At 35.8% G+C, this 16,112-nt stretch overlaps 3 protein-coding genes across 4 annotated transcripts; all 3 read left to right on the top strand.

Annotated features, from left to right (window-relative positions):
• The first annotated feature begins 2,303 nt into the window (after positions 1-2,303).
• Positions 2,304-7,103, top strand: Sce (E3 ubiquitin-protein ligase Sce). Its single transcript, XM_028310874.1, has 5 exons — positions 2,304-2,387; positions 4,571-5,367; positions 5,697-5,869; positions 6,182-6,354; positions 6,690-7,103. The coding sequence occupies exons 2-5, from the start codon at positions 4,619-4,621 to the stop codon at positions 6,732-6,734; spliced, it is 1,140 nt and encodes a 379-aa protein (XP_028166675.1). The 5' UTR covers positions 2,304-2,387; positions 4,571-4,618; the 3' UTR covers positions 6,735-7,103.
• LOC114357317 (sporozoite surface protein 2-like) lies at positions 2,656-4,142 on the top strand. 2 transcript variants are annotated; one of them, XM_028310877.1, is made up of 3 exons: positions 2,656-2,765; positions 3,157-3,403; positions 3,434-4,142. In XM_028310877.1, exons 1-3 carry the CDS (start codon positions 2,748-2,750, stop codon positions 4,066-4,068), a joined length of 900 nt encoding a protein of 299 aa, XP_028166678.1. In that variant the 5' UTR covers positions 2,656-2,747; the 3' UTR covers positions 4,069-4,142. The 2 variants fall into 2 exon arrangements, with proteins under 2 accessions (XP_028166678.1, XP_028166677.1); XM_028310876.1 differs by having other exon boundaries at positions 3,157-4,142.
• A 4,356-nt stretch (positions 7,104-11,459) lies between the features above and the next one.
• Positions 11,460-12,879, top strand: RpL22 (ribosomal protein L22). The gene is made up of 3 exons (XM_028310885.1): positions 11,460-11,546; positions 11,631-11,919; positions 12,687-12,879. The coding sequence occupies exons 2-3, from the start codon at positions 11,640-11,642 to the stop codon at positions 12,848-12,850; spliced, it is 444 nt and encodes a 147-aa protein (XP_028166686.1). The 5' UTR covers positions 11,460-11,546; positions 11,631-11,639; the 3' UTR covers positions 12,851-12,879.
• Positions 12,880-16,112: the final 3,233 nt, after the last annotated feature.

Below are 16,112 nucleotides of genomic sequence, written 5' to 3'. Positions count from 1 at the left end.
GCTTAAGTAAGGTGGAGAAGCCATTTTAAAAGGTATGAGCGGAACGGAGAGGGCCATCTTACCAAACAGGGATTTTATGGATATCCGTAACCGTAACCGATACTATCGGATATCCGAAATAAAAAAATATCCATAACCGAAACAGATTCAAAAGTTACGGATAGTTTCGGATAAAGGTGGAGTCTTAAGGGTACAATAAATTCCAAACAGAAGCATTATTCAGGGTTACATAACAAAAAAAAAATTTAGAAAAAGTAAAGATTTGTAGCAACACGAGTAAAAAGACCGTCACCGGGAGTAGATTTTTTTTTTAATGCCTATTATTTTGACAAAATGACACATAGATTTTTTTTTTATAACCAGCATAACTTGCCTCAACACCCAGTTCCGGCTTGGCGTTGCATTACGGGACACCCTGTATGTGTATATGTATATTTATAAATGTATATATTAAAATAAACATGCGATGTGAAAAAAGAAGAGAAACAAAAGAAGTGTGCTAGTGTAAGACTAATATCATTGTGGTTGCGTTTAGAATCTTTCACAGCTTAATGATTACTAACTGCTTTGCTGAACGATCCTTCTCACAACTAAAAAGGTTAAAAAAACCCGCAAAGAACAAAAATCCGTCCAGACAAGCTTAATTATTTAGCATTAATGTGTATTGAGGCAGACATACTTCGTCGGATAAATTTCGACGATGTAATCTCGGAGTTTGCTCTGATTAAGGCAAGGAAAATAATGTTTTAAGTTTTACATTTTACCTACTACACTTTCTATTTTGATGAACTTACATTTTATACTTTATACCTTCCATTCCATTCCTTCCATTTCCATTTAAGCAATAGAGGGCCTACACAGGCTCTGTGCTTAAGGCCTCGGATACTCTTAATCCGCCACTGGTACGTGTACGCACTTAACTGTACCTACCTTTCATCTACCCTTGAATCAGGAAGGGATTCGTACTAAAGATGATATTATTCCATGTTAGGTTAATAACCCAGCAGAATTAGCTGAATGTTAGAGACAAAATGAGTATCGAAGGCGTCGTTATCATCTACCTAGTTATTTAGGACTAAGTAAGTAGGTAATGTCTTTGTTATTTCGATTTTTTTGCTGCACTACAAAAATCGCCTTTAACTTGGAGGGAATAATGGAGATTTCAACTAGGGTCTCCCTGTAACTATGGATTAAACAAAGGATTGATTCTACTATGCAAATGCAACAACTTTCTTATAGGAAAAATCCAATTCTCATTAAAAAATGTCCTCATACAAGTAAATTGGCTGTTACTAAAGACAATTTGCATGAAAAGGCTTTTTTTTTAAGATTTGAACTTCGTACTCTAAGTAGGGGAAGTTGTTGCATTTGTAGTTCAAATGCTGCTAAAGTTCTCTGAGCAAATACCTTGACACCTAGTCCTATTTAAGATTTTAATTAACATTTCGGATCATGGACATTCTAAAAACTAAGTGACTGACCTTGATTATACCGATTTTTATTTTATTTTTAAAGTCCTAATTAATAATAATAAAATAATAAATAATAAAAACGTTTATTTGAACCAAAAGTTACATTATTGCATGTATTACTATGCAAAAGTTACAAAAAGTGGCATGATAATCGGGGGTCCCATGACTACTCAGTGAACGTTTGGGTTGGGTTAATAACATAAATATATCTGTTATTAACCCTATAGAAAATGGGTTAACCCTAACCGAAATATACCGTATAATTTCGGTTTTCTTATCAATCGGTTAATGTTAACATTGATCACAAAATTAAATATGTTAACAGAAAAAATATGTTACAGTTTTACATGCGGTTAACCCTAACCGAATTATAAAGGTAGGTAGGTACCTTCATTTGCCTTTCCACCGCGCGAAATGTACTATGCGCTCTACGGCCATACAAGTTACAACCGATCGCCGCGCGGGCGGCGCGTCTCGTTTGATCATCGCNATACATTACTTTTCATTTTAATTCTTTTTAGTGCAAGCATGAGAGGACCATAATCCTACTCCCAGGATGACTTATCATTAAGAAAATCTCGAGTTGTATAATAGGCTTTCATCAAACTTCTATTGCTCGTAACTCAGTTCAGACTGAGTTTAGAGGTATACATGCCATAGTAAGTTTGGTTTATTACACTATTTTGTAATCAAAAAACAAAGTTTGGTCGATGGCCGCGCGAAAAAAAAAAGACGCCACTTTCCATACAAAATCTGGCATTGCCATTTAAAAAAGAAATGTGTTTGTTGTGTTGGCAAAACTGTAAGTCCAAAAATCCGCAGGCAATGAGATCACAACACCACTTATCAATAAAAGTCTAGATTGTCTATGGTCTGTCTGTCAGTAAAAAAAACATAATGGTGGAAGCGGGGCAAATTGTCAATTTGAAAAANGTGTTAACAGTATTAACACGTAACCGCATCAAAAGGTTTCCAAATGAATCTGTAACCGTTTATACCGGTTATCCTTATAAATCGGTTTTCCGTTCACTGTGACTACTAAACTAGGTTACAACCTGTATCTTAGTAGCCAATTAAGACTGATGAGTCAATCTGGGTAATGTTGACGATTTGTTACGAAACCACAAATCCGTCATCATATCAGCTAGAAGTATTATTCGATTCTACGGGGAAATTACATTAGGACAGCTATTAGCAACTAATAACTGTTTGGTAAACGGTATATAAATTGTTTAAAAAAAAACGAATTCATTGATTCACAACAATCTAGCCAAGATGAACGCTGCAACATTGGTAAGCTTTGTGATTAAATTGTTTATTCAAAAATCTAATTAATTCATGTGAAGTGACAATAGCATAATTTTGTAGCATAGGTAAATATGTGATTTTTAAGTGACATTAATGTGCCACGGTCGAGATCTAAGCGCGTGAGTGTTATCTACCAACACACCTCACCATTCATTGCATCGTTATCGGGTATTTGTGGACACTTACTTATTGTAGGTGACTATTGTGTAAAAAAAACCTGGTCCATGATAATGGTGATTTGGTGCTCAACTCAAATACAAAAAAACACTTCTCCAAATAATTGACCCCATCAGCTATTACAAAGCTGATCACAGCACAGCACCACCCTGTTTCATTAAAACTGAAAGTATGATTAATTAGACTGTTTTTTTCCCAGATCGCTATCCTCGGGATCGTGATAGCTACTGGCACTGCCATTACTGTCACCGACCCTCCACCTTCCGAGAGTCCTTTTGTGCCAGGAGTATTCATCGCTGCTGATGCCCTAAAGAACTTACAAGATCCAGGAAAATCCAATAATAATGGAGCCGAAAACTCTCCGAATAACTCAAAAAATAAGGATCAGATATCGAGCTCCCCAAACATGAATGTCCCTGAACAATCAAGTTATCAACAAATGCCAGGTCAACCAATGCCAGGTCAACAAATGCCAGGTCAACCAATGGGAAATCAACTGTTTATGCCTGCTGATCAACGATTACCCAATCAACAGTTAGGTTACCCTAACCAACCGTCAGCGTTCCTAAATCAACGAGGTTTCCCAAACCAACCAATGTATAACCAGCCCCAGTTGTATGGCAATCCACAAGGAATGCTGTTAATGAACCAGCAACCCGGTTTTGGTCAGCAAAATGGAGGTCCACAAGGCATTTTACTCAACAACCCATCATTTCAACAGCCAATGCTATTAAATCAGCAACCGGGATACCAAAACCCGCAAGGAGCTATGTTTAATCAACAACCTTACAACCAGCAACCTATGTTGGGGTCAATGCAGCAACCGAGTGGGCCTCTACTTTTCCCAAATGCACAAATAACTCAACCGAACATGGTTGGTAATCCCAATTTAGTTGGACAACCGACTTTGATCGCAAATAATCCTGGTAATGGTGCCTTATACGCGAATCCAGGTCAGAGTCAAGGCAATTTGTATGCTATGATTCCTGTTAATGCTCAAAACACTATGGCAAATCCTAACTTGGGAAATAACAACGCGTATTTCGTACCAGTTCAACAAATGCCCGGGAATATGAATTTGTTACGAGACACCGCTGATGAGAAAAAATAGTCTGATGAGAAATTCTGCATAAAATTTTTGTATATAATTTAATTGATTAAATAATTATGCCACTCACTGTACCAGTATAAATGTTTTATTTGAATAAAAACAGCGATTTATTTATCACTTTATCAGTCATTATTTTACTCCTACATTGATAGCAATATTATTTCAGTTTGATTCGGACAAAGTAAATTCGGAATAAAAAGACAATGCCGGAAATTGGCGTCTTTTTTTTTTCGCGCGGCCATCGACCAAACTTTGTTTTTTGATTACAAAATAGTGTAATAAACCAAACTTACTACGACATGTATACCTCTAAACTCAGTCTGAACTGAGTTACGAGCATTAGAAGTTTGATGATTTTCATACTAAGTAGATTTGCTTTTTTCGCGCAAAGTTTTTTAAGAAATTGCAACAAAATAGTGAGATTGTATGTGTAAATGTTACAGGAAATGTATGAAATCCGTCNCGCGAAAGCCAAGAAAAAAAAAAAAAAAAAAAAAAAAAAATTGTCAATTTTATTTAGAAATTGCTGAAAAAGTGGAAATAGATCAAAATGTCGTCTCTAGAACCCTCACAAAATAAAACATGGGAGCTTTCCCTGTACGAGTTACATCGTACACCGCAGGAAGTTATCACAGACGCCACAGAAATCGCGGTCTCCCCGCGAAGCTTACACAGCGAATTGATGTGTCCTATTTGTTTGGATATGCTGAAAAAGACGATGACTACAAAAGAATGCCTCCACAGGTTCTGCTCTGACTGCATAGTTACAGCTCTGCGATCGGGCAATAAAGAATGTCCTACTTGTAGAAAAAAGTTGGTGTCGAAGCGTTCCCTTCGACCCGATCCTAACTTTGATTTGTTGATCTCGAAGATATATCCGAGCCGGGACGAGTATGAGGCGCACCAGGAGCGGGTTTTGGCCAAGCTTAGCATGTCGCACTCGCAGGCATCGCTGGTGAATTCTATCACGGAGGGAATCAAAATGCAATCTCAGAACAGGCCGCAAAGGTCGCGTAAGAATCATGAGGAGAGTAACGGGGCTACAAACTCTAATGGGACTCCTGAGAACACTCAGAATAACGGGAGTAGTACGGCGCCTGTCCCCAAGGATGGTGCTTCCACAGCGAGTAATCCGACGCCTCCGGGGCAGTCTACTTCGAATCCTGCCTCAGTGCGGAGCACGCCATCGCCCGTGCTGTCTAGTGTCAGTTCCGTGTCAAAAAACACCAGCACCACTAAGAGAGCCAAGTCTATATTGACATCAGAAAGGAGTGAGGAGAGTGAATCTAGTGATGGCAGGTGAGTTTTTCATAGCTTTCCAATAAAACGTTGGTATTCCTTTTGGTGACTAAGTAGGAACATACATCGCCTTTGAATAATCATGTTTTTGAATTAAAAAAAGGGGCTGACAATAGTGACTTGAGTTTCTTGCTCAGCTTCTTCTCGACACTACTGGCCCATTTATTGTCCCTAAGCAGTTGAAAAGTAATACTGTGACATGCAAATGAGCTTTCTAAAAGCCTACTTACAAAATAAATGATTTGAATTTGATTTATTTATAGTACAACTAACTTATTTAATATTTTCTAGTATACATTAGCTAATAATTAAATATGTTATTATTCCAGAACTGAAGGAGAAAACTCGATGGACACAGAAGGCGAAGGAGAGCCGTTACATCCGAATGAGATTGAACTGGTCTTCAAACCACATCCCACCGAGATGACTGGAGACAACCAACTGATGAGAGCTCTAGGTGACAGCTCCGTGCGGTACTTGAAGACTGTTGCTAATGCATCAGGTAGTTACACAATTTTAATATTGGTCTATAACCTTTCATATGAATTAGCACCAACTGATCAGGACGAGACACAATCACCTTTACGTTGTGTCATTCAACGAGTCTGTAGAACGGGTTCAGATGAACTTTCATAGATACTCATGTACATAACCATTATGGATTTTACATGGAAACCAAAACTAGTTTAATGGCAAATAGATTTTAAACTTTATCAACTATCTTTAGATGCAATTCTATGACTAATAATTTATAATATCTTATTGATCTAAATAATTAAATGAGTCTTTCTCAATTTTAATTTCTGTATTACAGTTGACCATCTAAGCAAGTATCTGGCAATGCGTTTGACATTGGATCTGGATGCAGAGCTACCAGAAGCGTACCGCCTGCTCAATTTCTGCATCTACGTAGCACCCTCGCCTGGGCAGTTTGTGCCACTAGCCGGATCACAGACTTTGAGGCAGATCAATGATAAATTCTGGAAGGTATGTATAAAATATTTGATGAGTCAGTTGCCACTATGTATGCCTTTTTGGTTGATATTAAAATTTACAAAAGTATATTTTAAAGATAATCTGTGTACCATACATATCCCTAATGGGTGTACTAGGTAACCATATATGTACACTTCCACTGCAAGGATTTTATCATTATTTATTCCAGGAAAATCTGTTTTACTTAGTATTCATACATACATTTTTAGATGCTGATTCACAAAATTAATCACAGTACCTAAGATAAAAATAATTAGAACAAAAATTGAATGTAACTGGACTAACCATTTATACATAGTATCTAAAATAATATGTAATTGTTACAGGTCAACAAGCCCCTAGAGATGTACTACTCATGGAAGAAAACCTAGAAGTGAATAGCATTTTAGTTGTGTGACACATAGCTAAAATGTTATCGGAAGTGATATATTTTGAAACATATTTTAGGTATTAATTATGGCGCAATCTGAATCACATTTTCTAATTTAATAAATACTACAACTTGTATATTATATTTTTTGTTAGAAAATGTGTTTTCTGTCAGCCATGAAGTATTTTAAAATAATGAAATGAGATAAATGGACTCTTTTTAATGTATGTATAGTAGCATGTGATAATATGCAATGGAATTATTTGAATTGTCAAATGTATTTATGACGAATGGATTGGTAATGTAAAGATGTTAGTTTTTAACTATATCATATAATGGTTCTTGTAATTAAAATGCATTTAGATTTTAATTACCTGTTTTAATAATTAATGGCGTATTTCGGGGCTTACTTTTTCTCAGTCTTTAAGTATGTAGGTACCTACTGGTTTTTATTTTCCTTGTTTCTGGTAGAGGACAATTACTAATGTCTGTTTATTCTATCTCCCCAGAACGAAAGTACCTACAAATTGACAAAATACAAATGAAAATGAATTGTTTTAAATGAGCATCTTTTTTTCTTCTAAATTCAATATTAATATCATTAATTTTCTGGACAAGACAAAACACCAAATCGCGCGCGATGACATGTGTGACGTCACTAAAATTACGCATAAAAATATTTTGACAAAGGGATATTATTTCCCACTTTCTTAGTAATCTTAATAATAAGTTTCATGTCATCTTCTATGCATGCATGATGTGAAATGCAATACTTAACTGTCATTTAACAGGATTATCAGGTAATGTAATTAAATGCATAAAAAACAACAGGTTTTAGGAATGGTAAAATAAAATCCTCATAAAACACGTGTAATAATTTAATTCTCACTTTAAAAGTAGGTACAGTATGTGATGCGTGTTTATTACATTAGCTAGATAGCGGGATGTAGCACAGTATAATAAATAATATAGGGTCTTAAGTAGCACGTAACTTATCACAAATAAGTTTTAATTAACTCGTTTTTATATTAAAGGAATTACCGCGCTTTTAATATGCACCGCTTATCTTGCGGCAAAAATATCAATAAATCAAGCAAGATATTGCAACACCAATTTTTTATTTGGCGCCAAGTTTAAAATGCATAAAAACTAAGGCACATTTTAGTACCCAAAACAGAACCTATTTCGGAATAAACTTTCTTCTAAATGCGTTATACTCTCTTCTAAGTGCTTTAGTTGCCTCTATTTTCAATGTACTCAGTATTTCAACGATTTCCTCCTGATTTTCTGAATCTCTTGCGATAGTCAACTTTTCCATTGTGGCGAAATCCAACTCTTCTATTCGTTCAGCTTCATCGATCAAACGGTCAACATCATTAAGATAACTGCGATAGGATATATTTTCCGTGCTACCTCTGTAATTGATAAGTCTTTCGGCGTGCTCCCAGAAATCCAAGACTCTCCGACCGTCCTTCATTTTAGACGTAAACATAAAGTTTCGAAATAGCTTTCTTCCTTTCTCGTCGTTGAGGACATTCTCAATTTTGTCCGTAAAACGGTCTAAATCTGATTTTGTTATACCTTCGAAGTCATCACAGCCACAAGCCACAAAACAATTTTCCATTTTATATTGTCACAACACCTTAACAACCAGTTCCATGTTTCTTATTGATTTTGGTAATTACTGTATTATAATAAATTTCACATTTTGCCAATAATCTTATCTTCACTGCGTTCTTATCACTTATGTTGCGATTAATTAAGCCCCACAACTGTTTAATGATGATGATTCACCTTTGACTAAGGTAAAGATGTTAGGTTAACTTCAAAAATAGGAATACATCACTAGCGGGACGTGCGAGCGTAAATAAACTCTTCGCAGTCGTGTGCAGAGACATACGTTTACGAAGTTCACGGTTCAACGATAGTCTTGTACGCATGCTCGGTTTTCTTCACATTCAAATCACCCGCGAAATGTTTAAATCGGTCAACATTAACATTTATTTTTCTTACACATTTCTTTCGACTACAAAAGCCCACGACCACGAGTCATAATAACCAAACAGGTGAGATGTGACTGGAATAACTGCGAGGGGCGAGGGCATTACATCACGCAAAGGTAAAAAATCGTGACCTCGGTAAGCGGTAGACGCAATTCGTTCATGGGAATATCGAGGTGGAGCGAAACAATGGCCTTACTTTACTTACATTATAAAGCTCGAGTCTTAGAACCGGTACCTACTACTACACTACATACTTAAATACAGTTGTCGAATTAAGGTCACTTGCTGCTACATTTTAAATATGAATTCATAGGCGGGTACATGAGTGAGACGCAATAAATAGGTTTGCTATCCAGTTCGATTCCCCGTTGAGACAATTCAGTTGTTTCATTTATGAGCAGATATTTATTTTCCTCCTTACATTTAATTGATAGCCATAGTACATACTTAATAGGGTAGGTAAGTTAATTCCAGGTGGGATAAGAATATTTTATTTTTAACGATAATATTATTGTTTGTAAGTAACTAAGGCAAACTTAACTCTAAACAAAATAAAAATACAGGGTGTTTGGCGCATCGTGTGCCAAAATGATTTGGCGGATAGAATGGGTCATTTCCTATATTTTCAGCTCCCATAACACGTTCCATGCCAGCAGAGGCGGGGCAAGACCTAAATTTGATGTGGGCAAGATAGATTTCGCGAGGCCTTGTTCTGTGGCGACCTGAAGACGGATTTTATGAAATAATAAAAAAAAGGGTCAAAGGTCTATACATTGACAGTTTCTGATTTCTTGATTCAGTGATTATTTTTAAAGGAATATTGCGCCAAAGAATAATGTTCGTCACTTAAAACCGTGTTGTTGCTTAATTTTGTGTCTGATTATGGCTGAATTTGTTTGGAAAAAAATATATTTTTATTTTTAACTACATTGTTTAGCTATCAAGAATTTATATTTAATAGTCAATGTTCGTATTGTTATATTGTCATCTCCACCTTGTATACATTTTTTCAAAATTTTTGATGCGCGAGGCCCCTTGTACCGCGAGGCCGTAGGCGGTGGCCCACGTCGCCTACGCCTTACGCCGCCTCTGCATGCCAGGCGGCTACTTTTAAATTATTATTTTTAGTAATTTCACCAAAATACCCAAATCGCATCATTTAATGTCGATTTAAAAAAAAACTACTAGGCGTAGCCTCAATATAAAAAAAATTGTTTTGACGTGCGTTGATGTAGGGTTGCATCAAATCTAAATTTACTATCAAGTATCGTCTAGTTCTTTTTAAATTCAGCTTAAAGTTAAATACGGTGCCGAGGCGGTCATTTTGAACAAAATTTGTAATAATTAATAAACGATCAAAATAATTATTTTCGTCTTTAATTTCAAGAAATCCACATTGAAAAACGATAGGGAAAAGGTTTTTACATTGCATAAGATTAATAATTTTTACTTGTTAGGTGTTTAACGTGCTATTCACACAAAAAGGGGCTTTACACACAAATTTCGCAAATCAGTCCGAGTAGAGTCAATTCACTAATTTAAGGAATTTGTGAAGTTGTTGTTATTATTTAAACAAGATTAGTATACCGTTTGAATGGGGATATACTAGAGAAGTTTTGATAAAATCCGAAGATCGCTATCTCTTTTTAAAAAAATTTATAGCCATGTAAACTTAAATGTTCAGCCCATTTTTAACTTTTCGGAAAACTTCAAAGCTGTATTTAAAAAAAACTAGACGATATTTGATAGTAAATTTAGATTTGATGCAACCCTACATCAACGCACATCAAAACAAAATATTTACTTTGAGGCTACGCCTAGTAGTTTTTTTTTAAATCGACATTAAATGATGCGATTTGGGTATTTTGGTGAAATTACTAAAAATAATAATTTAAAAGTAGCCGCCTGGCATGGAACGTGTTATGGGGGCTGAAAATATAGGTAATGACCCATTCTATCCGCCAAATCATTTTGGCACACGATGCGCCAAACACCCTGTATAAACTTATTTTACTCAAAAATGAAAGTGTGTCCGTGAGGCAAAGAGGCGAGGATGCTGGCTGCATTTCCTCGCTGAATGGCAATACTATTTTGTGCAAGGAAAGAGCCAGCATTTAGATTTTCCGAAATTTTAATTAATTTAGGGGAAATGGTCCGAAACAATAATTTAGCATTCGGTCCCCAAGGTCCGAAGGTCTCACCAAAAGGCGCAATTATATTACTTACTTAAATAAATAATGTTCATTTAAGAACATTTTGATGAAACTACAGTATTATTGCTTAAACAAGCAGAATAACATTTGTTACATATTTTATATTTTATTAACATAACGATCTCGATCGATTTTAATTTCAAGCGGGAAAAGCCGCGGGTAAAAGCTAAAAAGTTGCTTCTGCACGGCGCACGCAGTTCCATGTATTTTATTTCACTCGGAAATGATTTCGATGTAATTATGTACTATTGTACTAACTTGAGAACGAGTTAATTTCTATGTTTGACAAATTATGTAGTTTAAGATTTAAAATATAGGTATAATTTATACTACAATACATTACTATACATTGGATGAAAGTCTGAAATAAATTATTTATTAATATAATTCAAAACTTTTAAAGAGTCATAAAGTATCATAAGCCCTCTCCCTAGTTCTAAATAACGGTATATATCGGAGGTATTTATTCATAGACAAAAAATAACGCTATTACATTTTTTTACTGGGCAACATTTACTCAGAACTGACAACATACTGCAACGCTGACGTTTTAGTCGGCCATTTTGCAGTTTTTACGGCAACTGCTACACGTGTTCTGTAGGTTCCATGCCCGAATTTATATCAAAAACCATTACAATTACTGTGTAAACGTTACTACATATCGATTCCTTCAACTTCCAGGGTGCCGAGATGGCAGTTACTAAGAAACCCGTGGCTAAAAAAGCCCAATTACACCAGAAGACAGGCAAGAAGGGAGTCAAGGGTGGTAAAATCCGCGGCAAGGGAATCAAGAGGAAAATCGCTCTAAAGTTTGTGATTGATTGCACACACCCGGCTGAGGACAGCATCCTCGATGTAGGCAACTTCGAGAAATACTTGAAAGAGCACGTCAAAGTCGAAGGAAAAACAAATAACCTCGGCAATCACGTTGTCATCGCCCGGGACAAGACGAAAGTCGCTATCAATGCAGGTAAAAAGCTTCCTTCTGATTAGCATCAATGTTGATAAGCATGATCGAACCCATCATTCTTCCAGAACTGTGATTTAGTACCAATTTTATCAACCTTACTGATCTGGCTAACAGTGAGGTTATTTTAAATTTTTTTCCTAAATTCTGAACATCTTGACTGGTGCATGGTTTCCATCAGAATTATTATCGTTCTCAAAACATGGAATGCTCATTTTATGAAGATGTGGCCAATTCTAATTTGACTTCCCACAATATCAGGTTAGCATCTATTATGCAGCAATGTTTAGGCTGGATCTATAACATTTATTTCCCAAATGTACCATTTGGGTGCTAGATGAAGGGCCATGTTATGTTCAATAGATGTAAACAATGTTTATTTTCACCCGATTGTTGTAATTGTGTATGGTTAATACATCTTGGTGTATTATTGTGGCATATAACCTAATGTTTTATCTTTAGAAACAAGAATTCAATATCGTTTTGTCTTTTTTATGGTAGGCCTACAAATTGAACTTTTTTTTACATTGTAATCAATAGTATCCGATAGAGGAAGTTATTGGCTTTTCACCTTTTACTAGTAGTAGGTCTGTAGTGTCCTAATTAATGACTACTCACTATGGGATTATGCCTAGTGGATATAATCCCATGGTTAGCAACAAGTATAGGTTGTAAGTTCCATTTATTACTACTTAACCACAAAGGTGAATAAAAAAGAGTAGCAAGAACTTAATTTTCAATACTGATAGAGTATTTTTCTTCATTTCCAGACATTCCCTTCTCAAAGAGGTACCTCAAATACCTGACCAAGCGTTACTTGAAGAAGAACAACCTCCGTGACTGGCTGCGAGTAGTTGCGTCTGCGCACGACTCGTACGAACTCCGCTACTTCAACATCAACGCTGACAGCGACAATGAAGATAACGAAGATTAAGCTGTTCATAATATAATAGTTTTACACTATTTTGTCTTTTATTTGATATTTTTTAGATTTAGAGATGTTAGTATGTTTGTTTAACAGTCTTTTGTTGATCTTGTAACTGTATGCAGTACATTTTATCATTCCAAATAATAATTTATCAATTTCTTGACATCAAGTGAGTCGTGTGAAATGAGTTTTCATACAAGTATGGCTTTCGAAGGAAACATGAACTGAAAAATCAAACTAAGAAGTAGCTTATTGCTGGAAAACAGATTGCCATGAAGCAGAAACATTAAATTTATCAACTCATCATAAATGATGACTCCCAACTAGTAATCATTTTTACACAACATTGTTAAATTTTATTTTGCCCATGTAATTTAGCTTGTCACAGATCGTTATAAATTATAGGCTATTATGTTTTTGATGTTTAAACAATACTATAAAGTTTGTTTAATCATTATCCATTCAGCAGTTTTTGCGTGACATCCATATTACATCCACACAAACTTTCATCATCATCAGCCATAGGACGTCCACTGCTGAACATAGGCCTCCCTCAATGCTTTCCATGTTGATCGATTGGTAGCGGCCTGCGTCCAGCGCTTCCCTGCTACCTTTACAATATCATCGGTCCGCCTTGTAGGTGGACGTCTCACGCTGCGTTTTCCGGTACGACCGGTACTCGGCCTCCATTCCAGAACCTTGCTGCCCCATCGGCCGTCAGTTCTGCGTACTATGTGCTGGCTATGTCAGCGACTTCGAGTGGCGACCCTGAAGTAGTGTATGGCTTCCACATGGTGGACTCGCTATCTGTTGGACGCGGGCAGTGCAGGTCTGGTCGACGTAGAAATCTTTAGGAAAGGCCCATTGGTGTAGGTATCTAGTTTTTAGGGGGGCCTGACCCCTGACATGCATTGTCACGGGGCACAGTGATCAATAATCAGAATTTAGGATGACAAAAATATTTTAATCTGAAATTACAATTATCTAATAATGTTATTGAAAATATCATTAAGTAAATAAATATTTCTTTATTAAAATAATGTATTTGAGACTACAATCTTAAAAAACCGGCCAAGTGCGAGTCGGACTCGCGCACCGAGGGTTCCGTACAAACCTGTAGGTATATATGTTACGGCTAAAGATAGTTGTGAACATAAACTTAAGATTAGCCGGCTAAACTTAAGTTTATCTTCGAGAAGCAGCTAAAGTTCGATAACATGTTAGTTTGCGTCGTTATATTCCATCTTTAGCCGGCTAATGTGCACATTAGCCAAAACGAAACGGCTAAAAATGTATTCGATCGGCGCGCCAGGCCGGCGGAGGGCTTGAGGGGATGGTGGGGAGACAACGCGTGCGCAGTTTTATTTTGTAATTTTAAATACCTACAGAAGATTCTGTAATGACCAAATGGTTTACCTTATTATTTTATTTTAATGATTAGGTAGATATTGTTCTAAGTAATTAATATTTTGTTATTGTAATAATTGTAATTTTGAATACCTACATAAAAGTATGTGTAATGAAAGTGATTATTTTTTAATAAAGTTTTCGTGAATTTCGTGTCAAAATAGTAAACATTATTACATTGTTTCCTTTTCCATTTCCTTCTACATTTTTAGCCAAGGGCCTGCGGTTACACTTAAGTTTAGCCGGCTAAAGATAGAAGAAACTAACATTAACACCTCGTCGAAGATAAACTTAAGTTTAGCCGGCTAATCTTAAGTTTATGTTCACACCTATCTTTAGCCGTAACATATATATAACTTTGATTTTGTTACAGCTTAAAGGTACTATGGACCTGATTATTTAATATGAATTTCAATTAAATACCTCTACGCGTTCATGAGGAAAGTAGTAGACTTTAAAATTCTCATTTTATCACTTTGGAAGAATCTCTCGCGCAAACTATTCAGTTTAGAAAAAAATGATATTAGAAACCTCAATATCATTTTTGAAGACCTAAGTATCCAGAGATACCCCACACGTATGGGTTTGATGAAAAAAATATTTTTGAGTTTCAGTTCTAAGTAATGATGCCCTTAGTTCAATAAAAGAATCAATTAAAGACTAGTTAATTTCGATTGGGTAAAAAGTGCTAGTGCCTATTTTGTCGAATACGAAATATCATTCTGTAGACTGCCTCGTGACTTAACAGTAAATTCAGGAGATGATGATGAAATATGAAGTGCTGAGGCAGCCCTACGTTTTCCGACTGAATGAACTTTCATCTTGGCTGCTAAGCACAATAACTATTCTTCACTTCTGGATGATACTTCGTCTTTTAATCTACTACGCTTAGTTCTGTCACCTAAATCGATGAAAGCCTTTTTCGGGCGTCCTCTACCTACAGACCCTGAAGTTGATGGCTGTTCAATAATGATCTTCAGATGTTATTATGCATTTACACAACTAATTCTCATATTTTTTTTCAAATTAAGAGATATCTTTGCCGATTTTAATCAATTTCTGGAAGCTGACAAACAAAAGCTATTTTTTGAATTTCGTAACTCATTTCGCTCTTGTGTTATCAAATCTGATACTCTAACGACCTCATAGACATAGTTTAATAATATATAGACTAAGAGCTACTGAACGCCAGANAAGGCTTATGAGTTGGATGACAATTCCTTAACCAGTATATATAAGTATAGTTTCTAAAGTTATTTGGTTGTTTGCATCAGCTAGTCATCATCCCATGTTGATGGAAGGTACAACTTCTTAACGCTTAGGAGTTGTAGGATAATTCACGTCATGCTCCCCGGCGGAACTACTTTTGATTTAACTAGTTTAGTGTGTTTCTAAAATAAATCTTTGAAATGTCTATAAAATTCTAGTCCTATTTAAAAAAAAAATATGTCACAGGTTTCGCCGTATTTTGTTACTGAAAGTGGTTGCGCTGCAGAGTATCCTTCCAGCGAAACCATCACGATATATCTATTACTATGCATAGTATAATCAAATTTATAGTATCAAATAATACTATAACAATTCTATATTGAATTAGGGCCCCCAAATCCTCACTAGAATTTATATACGCGGAAAATGTGGTGCCACAAATTTTATCTTCAAAATAGTTGCTAAACGCCTAGAGTAAAGTTCTTAGCAACATTAGCATTAACATAGGTAATGACAATGTTGCTAAGAACTTTAATCTAGGCAACTTTCAGAGGTAATCACTTTAAAATTAGGGATTACCTAAGCCTTCCGGAGTTGTACTTACCTTCCATCATCAGCTCATCAACATGAGATGATGATTTACAGACTCAAA

The sequence above is a fragment of the Ostrinia furnacalis genome, unplaced genomic scaffold (genome assembly GCF_004193835.3).
Source record: "Ostrinia furnacalis isolate ACB-3 unplaced genomic scaffold, ASM419383v2 OfSCF3133, whole genome shotgun sequence".
Classification (NCBI taxonomy): Eukaryota; Metazoa; Arthropoda; class Insecta; order Lepidoptera; family Crambidae; genus Ostrinia; species Ostrinia furnacalis.
This window is presented reverse-complemented; position numbering and strand designations above follow the sequence as displayed.